Genomic DNA, 12,981 nt, shown 5'->3' on the forward strand with positions numbered 1-12,981 from the left:
AATGGCTGATTTAAAATGTTTTTTAATTCTGCTTCAGTTTATTTCAGAAAAAACAAACAAAACCCACCAGAAAGCGACATAATACAGCATGCAAAAAGCACTAATTTATATGGACAAATAGTCTTACCAATTTCATTACTGGCTATTCAGACTAGGAAAGTGCTCTGTATTAGAATATTACCAGGTAATGAAAATTCTTACAAACAGAGCTTTGTTTACTTAAGTGCAAGCAGCACTGCTACTAACACTGTCTGGCCTTACACAGTCCTCAGGGGGAGCTCAGGTCCAATTGCAGCCAGGGCTATAAGCACTGCTGGCTCTGTTCTTACTGACACTGATGAAATGTGTGCTGGTGCTGCAGGGGAGCTCTGCTTGGAAAGCCCCATCATGCCACTCTGACGTGGCCTTATTCCCTGCTCTCATTTGCCTGTGTGGCACTGTCACAAACCAGGCTGTACCCATGCAAAATGATCTGTGTCCCCTCCATGAACTGTCCTGCAGCACCCCGAGGTGAGACACACATCCTCCCCAGTCTCCTTGTGTATCTGCTGGCCTCCCACCCCTCTGGGGCCGCAATAAGCAGATGCCACCTCCCTACCAACGTGCTGGCACTCAGCCTAGTTCTGCTCCTTGGCTCATCACGTGGTTGGGGAGCCAGCAAACCAACCCAAAACTTTCTCTTCAGACTATGACACATACATCTGTTGGTCACAACTCCACATGTCTCCATGGCCCCAGATGGAGCTGGAGGTCTAAAAAAAAAAACAAAAAAAAACCCAGGGTGAGCAGGCAGGCCTGTCTGAGGTGCCACAAGGCTAAGGTGTGACCAAGTGAAACACAAAGCACAAAGGTAGCCTTACAGGTGCCAGCAGACAAAATCCACACCTTCGGCAACTCTCCTCCCTTCCCTCCTGATTCCAAAGCTCCCAGAGGGGTTTTGCCAGCAGACCTCAGCACAGACCCACCCTTCATTTGGGCAGGGGCCGCAGGGACACACAGTGGCATGATTCAGTGATTCACCCCGCTGAAACATGCCCACCAGCCCCAGGGTGCGTCACAGCCTGGGATGATGGCACAGATAAGAGCCCCACGCCCTCACAAGCAGCTTCCCGCTTCCAAAACTAGAGCTGTCCAGGATGGCACTGGCTGCAGAGGCATCAACACAAGACTTAAGTGCTGCCTGCCATCCTCCTCACTGTCATTGCCCCCCACCACCCTCTCGTGTCTCCCTCACGCATACCAACCACCAGCCTCAGCAGTGAGGGAGAAATTAAATGAAACACAAGCAGGGAAAAAAGAAATGAGTACCTTGGCAAATGAACGTGTTCAAGTGAGAACAGTGCATTTCATAATTCAGCTCGCAAGTACATTACATGTTTTGATCAAGCAAGTAATTAATTCCATTCGTTACTGCAAGACCGTTATAAGAACCTATCTTCACATCTATCAGTACCAACCTCCAGAAAGACATTTTTTTTTTACCAGTAAAATTGTACAAAGGCGTCTTATTCAAGTAGAAATCTTTAAATGGCCTTTATTTTTAATCAGCTCTGATGAACTGACAAAGAAAATTGCACCAATAAGCAAAGTCCAGGTAGGACATACATGCAGCAATTCCAACGAGACACTAGTGCTCTTAACTCCTGACATGCCTCCAAGTCCGCAAAGCAGTGCTACAAGGGTATCAGCCCTGGACAAGTGTGCAAGGGCATAGCTCCAGAGAAAGAACTCCAGTTTTGCACAGCGAGACTAGCTGCTCCTGAATCTCAGCAAGGCCCTAGCATCAGGGGTCTCATTGTGGCAAAGGAAAAAAAAAGGCAACGTGACAACGTTCTCCTCCTCCTGGCAGCTCCCTCGCACTTTCACCGCACGGTTAGGGCAGAGCACTAAAGCAACCACTCATTTCTTTGCCTCCTCCCAGCTCCTGATGGTGCCCTGAAACGGCTGTCCCACAGCTCCATCACCACCCACCCCATCCTGTGACAACCTCTGTCCAAGGCATTGCCCAGGAGATGAAGTAGCTGATTGAAACTGTAAGACTTCTCCCACTGTTGCTGAAGGCCATGCTCCACTCCAGTACTGGTCAGCTCCTCGCTGGCTGCAGGAACACAGAGGTAGGCCCTACATACAAAGCTGAAGGAACCCTTCCTGCAGGGCAACCCCAACTCCTCTGTCACAGCCTTGCAGAGCTGAGCTCTTACCAAGTACAGGGCTGAGGCCACACCACTGCAGGCCTCCAGATTTCTGTGTGGCCACAGGAAGGAAAATCCCAAGTACTCCATAGCAAAATGAAGCCCCTCCCATCCTGTTTTTTGACTTCCTACAGTTTGCACTCTTGGTCTGGTGTTTAAGTGCTTTGAAAGAATCTGTCCCCAGAACACAATGTTCTTCACTCCAAGTCAACACTCAAGGCATCCTTGTTAAGCCAAATGTTGCAATTGTCATGTAAGGGCCACCTCCAGGATTTCTGGATCCCAGTCAGCAGCTATTTAACCGCTCCCTGCCTCAAACCTCCCTCTCATCCTCCCGAACTCATCTTTCAAGATGCTTTGGTCTCATCTACACTTTCCCTTCTTGTGATTCACATCTCCAGAAAACTGTCCACAGCTGGCAGAGCTTCTGAAGAGACAATGGGTCCTCCTCAGGGCTCACAGACACAGCTTCACAGCAAGTTCCTCATGCTGCTTCAGTTAAGCTCTTGTCTAGTAATATTCCTCAATGTTAAGGCTCTGATGGCCCATCAGGTCTACAGCAGCATGCATAGCTGGGTTTTGGCAAGCTGAGAAGCAGAGCTCTTTCCTCATCTTCCTCAACTGATGAAGCAAGAACTGTACCAACCACACTAGAAAAAACAAAACACTTGGAAGCACACTGGTTTGCTTAGAAAGTTAAGCCAACGGCAAATAAATGTCACACACACAGCTAAGGAATTGGGGGCTGCCAGTGTTGCAGTGGTATCCCATCACACACAACTGAAGTGCAAGAAAGCTGGCACAGCCAGGCAAAGAAGCATGGGATAACCCATCCCTTTGCCTGAAGCATGTCAGAACAAAACATCTCACTCTGAAGGAAAATCCCCTTCTGTAGACGAGCCACTTTTTAATAATACATGCTAAATGGACTATTCAAGCAGGTAATTAATGTTAATTAACATATGTCAGGCCATAAATTGGTTAAATGCACCTCATTTTCCAAGCTTAGTGTGTGGCAATGCTCAGGAAATTGTAGTAAAGAACAGTCCAAGTTTGTAGAAGTAGGGAAAAAAAAGTGAATTTTTGAAAAGGATTAAGGTTAAACTTAATCCTCGCTTAACTCACAATGTGCTGAGTCAGCAATACTGAAAACTGAATGATGGTGCACATTACTTCAACATTTTATTTTTTGCCACTGAACTGCTGTGCTGTGCACATGTTGTCATCCCCAAGAAAAGCCACATCAAAGAAGCAGCAGCTCCTTCGGCGCCACGCTACCAGCAAGCTCCTCACTCTCTGCGGGACGTGACCCCAAGATGTGCTGCTGGGGCTGGGGCTCCTTTCCCATGCAAGCTTGGGAATGGCAGCACCTGGGTGCTCAAGATCACTCTCTTGCAGAGAGATCAAGCCTTAAAACCTTGAGGGCTGTACTCCTTTAAAGGTAATGTACAGCTGCTATTTTACAGCCTTGCCCTGGGGCACTTTTTCAGTGACAGAAACAGCAGCAGGGCTTTTCCAAAAGTGGGAGAGAAAAGAGAGCATGTAGGATTTTACTCTGAGCACCAACTTGCATTTGGGAGCACTTTTAGTTTCTCCCCTGGAAAGATGCCACTGCACAACAACCTACTGTAATAGCACTGCAAGCACAAAGCAAACCTCACAGAGACCTTCCGAGCTCCCACAGCGAGCGGCTGGGTGCTCAAACCTTGCAGGGCACCTTTAGGAGGCTGCCACCTAGAGAAATCACCTGGCTGCTTATCCTGAGATATCCCGTGTTCCCAGCAGTCCTTCATTGCATGACCGTTTCAGGTAGCCTTCTGTTTTTAAAGAGCTGAGGAGCATTGATTCCAGCACTTCCCAAGCAAGCTTATGTGGCAGCAATGCTATCCTGCAGCATTCACTGGAGATTCCCTAGTCTAAGTTTATCAGAACTCGTGATTCTACCTACAGCTGATGACGCTTACTGAGGCAATGTGCTCATATCTGCATTTCTCCTTAAGCAGAAGTGCTCCTCACTGAGGCACTGTGGGGGGAACGTCAGCACCCCTTAGGGGCTGTCCAATATCTCCTTCTCTCACAGATGTTGACTGCCTGCACAAGCAGGGGAAAAACAAGATCTCTGATATATGCTTCCAATATAACATAATAACGTGCACTAGTGTCTGTACATTACTTCTACAGGAAAGTTCAAAAAGTCATTTATTACTTTGATACCAAACTACACTCCTCTTCAATGCAAGCAGCTTGTTATCTTGCATTTCAGAATTTGAGGCTGGAATCATGCATCTGTTTCACTCAGTATGAAATTCACTTACAAACGTTACCGAGTGTTTTGTTAAAGTACAAGCGTAAGGCTTTGATCAGGTAAGGTGCTTAAGCAGTAAGTTTAAGGACACGAGTAATCCCAGCGAAGTCCCAGAGAACTATCCACGTGCTTAAACCCATGGCTGCTTCACTAGATGAAAACTTGAAATAATCAGACTACAGTTTGCAACCTAAGCCCTTCTGCGTGGACAGACAAGGCAGCTCAAAATTAGGAAAAATAATGTAATAGAAGGATGAAAAAAAATACTCATGCCAGCAATTCACTGGGGAACAAGGTTTTGTTGTTTTGCTTTTTAAATAAAAACTACCAGAAAGACAAAGCTGATGCAAATTCCAGTTTTACATTGCTGCTCCCAATAAAACAGCAATGCCACGCTGGAGGAATTGTAGTGCTTCAGCACACATCAGTCAATAAAACAAGGTAATGAAAGGGGCAGCGTTTGCATACAAAGTCTCAAAAATCTACCCCCTGAAGTAAATAAGCCAGCAGTTAGTATTTATCCTTCACTAGGAAGACCAGTGCAACAGTGTAAAACAAACAGGCTCCTGGTATAACACCAAAGCTAAGCAAGTTGGCTGTACTGTCATTAGGGAGCCACCGGTACCTGCGTATGAGGGACCCACTCACAGCCCCGTGATACATCTCAGCAGAGAGGAGAGCAGTCCCCCTAGTGTACTCTTCCTGCAGAAAAGGCTGTGTTTCACAAGAGAGTGCTGCGAGAAATTACAAAACAGCGTTATAGGAAATGGTATGGGAGCTCTTCAGCAAGCTGCAGTGAAACCTGGCACCTCTGCTATGTGCACAGAGATCACTGCTTCAGTTTTCTATTCCAGGATTATTGAGAAAAGTAAGTCGAAACATTGTTTTTTCCAAGCACCCACCAACTCAGTTCAGCAGTTTAGCAATTGCAGGCTGTGGATAGGGTAACAGATGCCTGAATTCAGGAGCACAGACAGACGAGCCATCGAGGAACTGCGTGGAGGCGCGTGCAATACTCATCCTACGCCGCGCAGACAGCCGACACCTTTCCCCCAGCTCCTGCGATAAGAAATACAAACGCTGACTTCCCACAGCGATTCCAGGCAGTCAGCAGATACGGGAGCACGCACCTAACCCCTCCCTGCCGATCCGCAGGGCCGGGCCGACAGCAGCTCGGGGGGAAAAGGCTGCAGGCTGGCACCCCGCTGCCACTGGGGCAGGCTGGAGCCGCTCGCATGGGGCGAGCCTTATCAGAGTTACCGGAAGCATAATATACGCCTTCCTAACCACATCTGAAACGCTCACTTCTGCTTTAATGCCCCAGGCAATAAATAAATAAATAAAGTGCAGTCGAATGATAGTCGCGACTTTAACTTACAGCTCTTACAATAATTGTTTTGAGGAGTGTAATCCCAGCTATGCGTGCAGATTATGGTCTTCACCACATCTCACTGGGAACAGCATTAAAATTTCATGTATACCTAGGATAACAAAACTAGACATCATCGTCTCTTTGCTTAAAATGATACTTTTCCCTCTCAAGACTGGAGAAGAACATCATCAAGTGTGCTTGCTGACTTCCAAGATGAATCTGGTTGTGTGAAATTAAGAAAAAAAGCCTTCTGACACAGAGGTATTTTCTGTTCACTTAAAATCTCAGGTTAAAATCTGAAGAAAAAAAAAAAAAGTCTGGTGTGAGAAGCTGATATTAGCTCCCAAAGGGTTGTGTTCATTACCTGGGAGGGAAACAGAGATGATAATAACATATAACGTGTTTGAGCATTGGGAGGCTAAGATGGAGTCTCTATTTAAAAGCAGAGCCTCTGCACAAATTCATTTACTTTCCAGGCAGCTGAAACATCCCACTTCCCAACACAATGGACTAAAGCAGCTCCGGCCCTGCTCAACGGCCCACAGTCAGCTCCTAGCCTCCTCTCACCCCACATCTCCCTCACTTGAGAGCAGCCCAGCTCCACAGACTGCCCCAGAAGGAAGGATGTCCAGCACCAACATGCTTCTGCACTGATAAAAGTCACCCTAAAAGGCTACAGAGGGACTTCTGAGCTAAGTAGTAAGAGGGAAATCCCAAGAGATCCAAGTTTTTAACATTGTAATTAGCTCCAAGTACCAGCTAATGCTGCTTCAGGAAAGGAATCAATATCAAATTAACAGGATAAGTTGTCAGAAAAAAAACTGTGATTGTATTAAGCACGCTGATCAATGCAAGCACTTGGCATTACGGCTGGGTCCTGCTGCTGCTGAGGCAACGGGAGCTCTGCCACCTCGTTCAGCCCAAGCAGTACAGCCCTGCTGCCTGCCCTTAGAAGCAGCAATGCAACACGGAGTTCACTGAAAATTCAATGCAGCAGATAAAGGAATAGTGTTTGCCATGGCAGCTGGCAGCGAGAGTCTCAGCTCAGTGTGCAATACCAACCAGGGAAGGCCACGCTGGCACTGTGAGATTTAACCCTTTGCCATGCTCACCATCGTATCAACTATCAGCACCTAGCTCAGCCCCAACACTGCAGAATCTGTGGGTTTCAGAGCCCTGTCCTGCAATAGCTATACCCCGATAAACTTTGTGCTCCTGTTTTCCTGAGCCTGAGATAGGAACGGCAGCACAATGCTTCCCCAGTAGTGCTCTGCTTGAAGCACAGCAGCAAGTCAGTCCGACTCCAGAACCACCGGGTGAGGCAGAGCTGCCAACAGAGCAGCCAGAGCTGCTTCAACCTGCAGTATTCCTGACTGATCCACGGCAGAGAGATTCAAAGCAGAAACGAAAAATCCCTGCAGCACAAGGAGCCTTCCCGCACACACACCCTCCACAGTCCCATTTCTCAGCAGCAGCTGCAAACCCCCGCATACCCCAGCAACGTTCTGCAGCACCTGCATATCTGTACGGCCAATCGTCAGCTCCACGGGGCCGACGGACAGCCGTGGCAACAGTCCCAAAGAAGCGGGTCAGGGAGAGCCCACCTCACTTGCAGCAGGTAGGCTCTGCCGGGTTGTGCAGGAGCAGGGCCTCGCTCTGCCACGCTGGCTTGGCCGGCAGCACGGCAGCAACCCCAGTGCAGACTGCCACGCTGCCAAACTGATGGCTGGTATCGCCCCAATGAGCAGGATGGACGGCTGGGGATGCGTGACAGGTGTACGGGCTGGCAGCACCAAGCCGAGCTCCCACAGCCCTGCCAGCTCCATACAAACACTGAGCCCTACGCTTTCCCTCCACTGCCTTTAGGAACCGTATAGGAGAGCACCGGGGCTTTTTTTGGAGAAAAACGCCAGCCGATCTACACGTGTGGATCCGGGTTGGCACTTCACCAGAGCAACTCTGCTTATTCCTATCACGAGTTACAAGGTCCTTCCAACTTGTAAAACATAGAAATGAAAAGAACGCTTTCTTCTGCCTTTTCCCTCCCAGCTTATCCTCCTGCACCGGACAGCGGCCGAGCGACGACGCTTCCACCCCTTCCCAGCCCCTTCTCCTACACTGCGGCCAGACGGCACCCCGTCCCCTCACCTTCCATCCGGCCGAGCTGTTGTTGTCGCCCTTGTCCTTGAAGTAGGGCACGCAGCGCACCATCCAGTCGTAGATCTGCGAGAGGGTGAGCCGCTTCTCGGGGGAGCTCTCGATAGCGCGGGTGATGAGGTCGGCGTACGAGAGGTTGCCCCACGCGTTGCGCCGCGACGAGCACTTCCTCGGCGCCGCCGCCGCGGGACCGCCGCCGCTCAACCCCCCGCCGCCCGCCGTCGCCGCTCCTCCCGGCGCCGACCCGGGCCCCTCCGGACCGCCTCCGGGCAGCGGGGCCGGCGGCCGCGCCGCCTCCTCGGGGCCGCCGGCGACCGCCGCTTCGCCGCCCGCGGGGGCCGCGCCGCCGACGGCCATGGCCGCGCCGCCGCCCCCCTCCTCGTCGTCGTCCTCCTCCTCGGGGATCATGGAGGCGGCGTCGGCGGGCGGCTCGCCGGCGGGCTTGGCGGGGCTGGGCTGCAGCTCGGGCCTCTGCAGCGGCCAGGTGCAGGAGCGGGGGCGGCTCTGCGGCTCGAACTCGGGGTCCAGCTCCACGTCCAGGGGCGAGAGCGGCCCGGGGGGCGACGCCTCTGCCATCTTGGCCTCCCTCGGGGGCGGCTGCGGCGGCGGCGGGGCGCTGCGACGGGGCGGGCGGCCGCCGGCCCCGCTCCTCCTCCGCCGCCGCCTGCTCGGTGCCGCCGGGAGCCTAGCGGGCGGGCATGCCGCTCCCCGCGGGCACGGAGCGAGAGGGCAGAGCCGGCAGAAATAACCAACGGAGAGCGAAAAACGCAATTAAATCAGGCGGAGCGCCGGAGTGCGGTGCCGCGGTGCGCTCGGCGGTGCTAATGTGCGTTTGTTTATGTTTCTTCACTCCATGCGGGCGCTCCGGAGGTGTCCGCGCCGTACCCGGCCGGGGGGGGCTCGAGAGTACCTTCCTTTCGTCGGGGTGGAGGGATCCTGCGCTCGTTCCTGGGCGGCACCGAGGAGTTCCTCCTTCTTCGGGATGCCCCGAGGCGAGCGCGGGTCCCACGCGCTGCTCACCGCCACTTCACGGCACCTCCTCGCCGGAAAAATAATAACAATAATGTAGGAATAATAATAAAAATCCTTCTTCTCGCAGGAAAAAAAAAAAAAAAAGCGAGCACGAGAGGGACGGATCAAATCGACGCTCCTCCAACAGGTTCGGGAGCTCTAAGCCCTCCCTCGGGCTGCCGAAGCGAACGGGTTTTGTTCCAGCACTGCCGCCGCGCTCATAACCTCCGTGCTCATAACCTCCTCGCTCCTGCCGCTGCCATCTTGACAGTCCCCTCCGCTCGAGTCACCGAAAAATCGCGGGCTGGGGGTGGTGGGGACGGAGTCGACGGCCGCCCCCACGCCAACGTTAAGGCAGAGCCCAGCGCCCGGCAGTAGCAGCGGCGGTGCTGCTGTTGGTGGCGGTGCTGCTGCTACTGCGCGGCTCCGCTCCGCCCGCTCTGCGCCTGGGGCTCGGCGGAGCCTTCCCTTTAAAGGCGACGCGGGGGGAGGCGGCGAGGCGAGCGGCCCGGCTGCCGCAGCCCGCCCCAACTGCCCGTGGCCCTGCCGGCCGCCAGCTCGCACATCCCTCCGCCTCCTCCTCGCCACAACACAAAGTTATAGCCGCGCGCAGAGAGCCGCAACCTAACCCGCCGCGTCGCGCAGCCCGCCCACGGGCGGGGCCGAGCGAGGCCGCCCCCACGGGGCGGGGAGAGGGGAGCGGAGCGCGGCCGGGCCCCAGCGCCCATCCGCAGCGCGTCTCGGTCGCCGCGGGGGACGGGGTTGTTGCCCGTTCCCTCGTGCGTTCATTTGGATTTAAGCAACACGGGTGATTTCACTACTCCACGCGTGGAGTTTTTGTCACGTTCGCCCGACTTACTGCCTAATCCCACCTGCAGGTAGCTCTGGTTGTCGCAGTGGAGCGTTACCTCCTAACTGGGCCATAAATGTGCGTACAAGTCATCCTTGCAAGTATTACCTCTGAAGTGAGGTTTACTTGGACAGTTTTCGGGACTGCGTTCAGCCAGCGGCGTGGGGAGCACTTAGCCAGAGCCCACGTGAAGGCCATCACCCCACTGTGTTCCTCCGCCCCTAACAGAAGAGCCTCTGAAGCTTGAGGATGTCACTAATGACAGGTTGGGTAAAGGGGTGACCCACAAACCAGGCACACGGCGCTCCCAACATGAATGTTGTTCCAAAGCACCATGTAGCAGTGTGTACCCATCAGCTCTTGCCCGGCTTTATGTCAACCTCAGCCACGGACCGGATTCAGTACAGAACATGTCAACTCCAGTTAAAGCAGGTGTGCTTCTGCTTTCCACACAGAAATATTATTGAGGTCAAAGTCACAACCAAAAACTACACAAGGCTGTAAGTGATGAGCATTCCTCAAACACCACAAGGAGCCCAAGCAGGACAGCTGCCACTGACACCAGAGCCTTCCCCAAACCTGTCCAGGCTTGGGGGCAGCATTTCCTCAGGTCCCTCACAGTTCCATGCCATGCTTTGACCTTGGGCTGGGTTATAAGCTGAAGATCTTGTCCTAAATGATATTATCATCTTCATTTATTTATTTAATTGGCACTGCATTGTTGCACTGGCACTGCCATTATGTTTCATTGTGCTAGGTGAAGGCCCTGCACGTGGTCAGAAATGCTCTACTCCCTGCCAGAATTGCAGCCTAAGTAAGACAGGCCAGGGCGGGAGAAAGGAAATAAGTAAGCAGTAACCCTATTAAGGAGATGATGGACTGAGGCACCAAGCAATTACATGACTCTGCTGAGGTCATACAGGAAGCCCATGTCAGAACTGAGAAATAAAACCAAACCTCCTGGGTGTCAGCCCTGGCCCTCTGCTGCAAGATTCTCTTTCCTCTTCAAAATGCACTGGTGCTTCAGCCTGACAGCCTTTTACTGCACAAGTTAAGCATCCATTCTCCATGCCTCCACACAGCCAAACAGAATGAGGAACCTGTTATCATCAGTGTTCTGTGGAACACTGCAAGAGGTATAAAAAGTGATCAAAATTGAATCTAAAGCCTGCACGATTTCCAGCTTCTTCCTTTAAGTACCTTGATGCCCCGAGGGTGGGATTTTCAAAAAGCTCAGTTTATGGGAGTTTTATCGCTGACTTCAACAGGAATAAAGTTAGGCCAGCCCCGAGGCCATCTGACAGACTCACTAACTCACTGTGCCTACTCAGGCTGAGCGTACTGCATCTTCCTTTGCATCACCTTTCAAAACTTGAGTAAGGAAGGTAGATATAGACATATCTTGCATGGCGGATGAGGCAGCCACCTTCTTACAGAGAGGGTCACATGCCATTTGCTTCCTTGGACTAAAATGGAGTTTGGTGACTTCTGCACAGCCATCTCCTTTCCTCGAACCGTGGAAGGACTTGCTGATGAAGTGGCACTGCTGGGTTAATTTTTCTTCCACAAAGTGCAGGACTGCTCCATAAAGGCCCTTGCCACAGGTAAAACTGAAGGCACATGTTCTTCAGGGTTCATTAAAGGGTGGGAAAAAGTAGAGGAAACAAGAGGAATGGTGAAGATGAAAGAAAGGAAAACTCAAATATTTTATGAATATTAAGGGCTCGTACTCCAAGGGATGATCTGATTCAGAGGATCTACATAAAAATGTATGTGTGGGCAAACTATTCTACACATTTTTAAATTATGTATTCCTGAATTCCTTTAAAAGCTGTTCTTCTCCGTGCCATAGGCAGTACCTGCTATGGATCCAGTGGGGTCATGGCTCCTTTGCAGCTGAGTCATTTCTGTGGGTTATCTCGGTCATGCACATTCACGACCCACGAGACATGGGGCCTATGGCATACTGCCTAGGGGAAGGTAGCTGTCATATGACAGCACTCTGGAGGGGAATCCTTACAAGTGATTATTTTGTTGAGATTAACTCTTTTAAGCTTTTTCATTCTGCTACATCAGCTCTGTTCATCCTCTGAGTCTTCCATGTTGTTGACACAGAAAGCCAGCTTCTCCTAAGGTGACAGTGTACCAGTTTCTAGCAGTAACCCAGATCTGATTGCTTCTTCCTTCTCCCATAACCTACATTCTCCCTGGGCTGGTAGCTGAAGAAGTGCAGGTCATTTTTCTGGCTTTACCTCTTTACAAAGGTATGCTAATGCAGCAGCATAGGAGTACAGTTGGAGGTAGAGCTAAAGGTGCATTGAGGAGGAGCTTGGTCCTGGCACTTATCGTTATCAACATCTACTGTAAAGCATAACTGCAGTTCACTAAGACAATGTTGCAGTTACCTTAAAACAATGGCCACATTGTCTACATTAACTCCACACAACCAAGTGTATATCAGACTCCTTTGTAAGCTACCTGGCTTCAAAGTCAAGTCTCCAGAAGGTTTGTGCCCACTGCAATAACCCTGCCTGCCCCTCCCATCTGCCCTATTCTTTCTTTTTCCCTCTGTTCCCTCATGTCCTTTAAACAAAAGCTGGGCAAAGGGCAGCAGGTTTTGTGCCTGATTGTGAGCAACTTGTGTGCTAATTAGAAAGAAATGTCACCTAGAAGCCAGCCAACATCCTACTTGGAGACTTAACCTTTCTGCCCAACTTGGCTACACAGCTGACCATCGGGTTCCAAAGTTATTAAGGGGAGATTGGCTGACTGGCACAGAGAGGCAGAGCAAGGGTCCATATTGCGCTATGGAGACACAGTAGGCTTGCCAAAGACGGTTGCAGAGTTCCAACTATAAATTTTTCCTCAAAGGGATGAACAGCAATTTAAGGATCAGTCGAGGCTGGACTTCAGCCTGTGAACTTGCTGACCGGTGAGAGGGGAGGGGAAGGAAGAGAAATGCAGAAGGAGGAAACACTGACATTAGTGCTCCTTCCTCAAGTGATCTTGATGAGTTGGGAACGGGCCCTAGGACTAGTTTAGCACCAGAACTTGCACGCCCACTGCCGAGGAATTCTTGACCCATTTCCGCATG

General features: G+C 51.3%; 1 protein-coding gene across 1 annotated transcript in view; it reads right to left on the reverse strand.

Annotated features, from left to right (window-relative positions):
• FOXO3 (forkhead box O3) overlaps nt 1-8,658 on the reverse strand; it is an 84,867-nt gene extending 76,209 nt beyond the window's left edge. Inside the window, exon 1 of the mRNA XM_065735222.1 lies at nt 8,018-8,658. Within this exon, the coding sequence (XP_065591294.1) occupies nt 8,018-8,602 (585 nt within the window). The 5' untranslated portion in view covers nt 8,603-8,658. The remainder of the gene's footprint in view (nt 1-8,017) is intronic.
• Between the last annotated feature and the right edge of the window lie 4,323 nt (nt 8,659-12,981).

Source organism: Cyrtonyx montezumae, unplaced genomic scaffold (assembly GCF_038088225.1).
Source record: "Cyrtonyx montezumae isolate F1298 unplaced genomic scaffold, pur_monq_1.0 scaffold_0, whole genome shotgun sequence".
Taxonomy (NCBI): domain Eukaryota; kingdom Metazoa; phylum Chordata; class Aves; order Galliformes; family Odontophoridae; genus Cyrtonyx; species Cyrtonyx montezumae.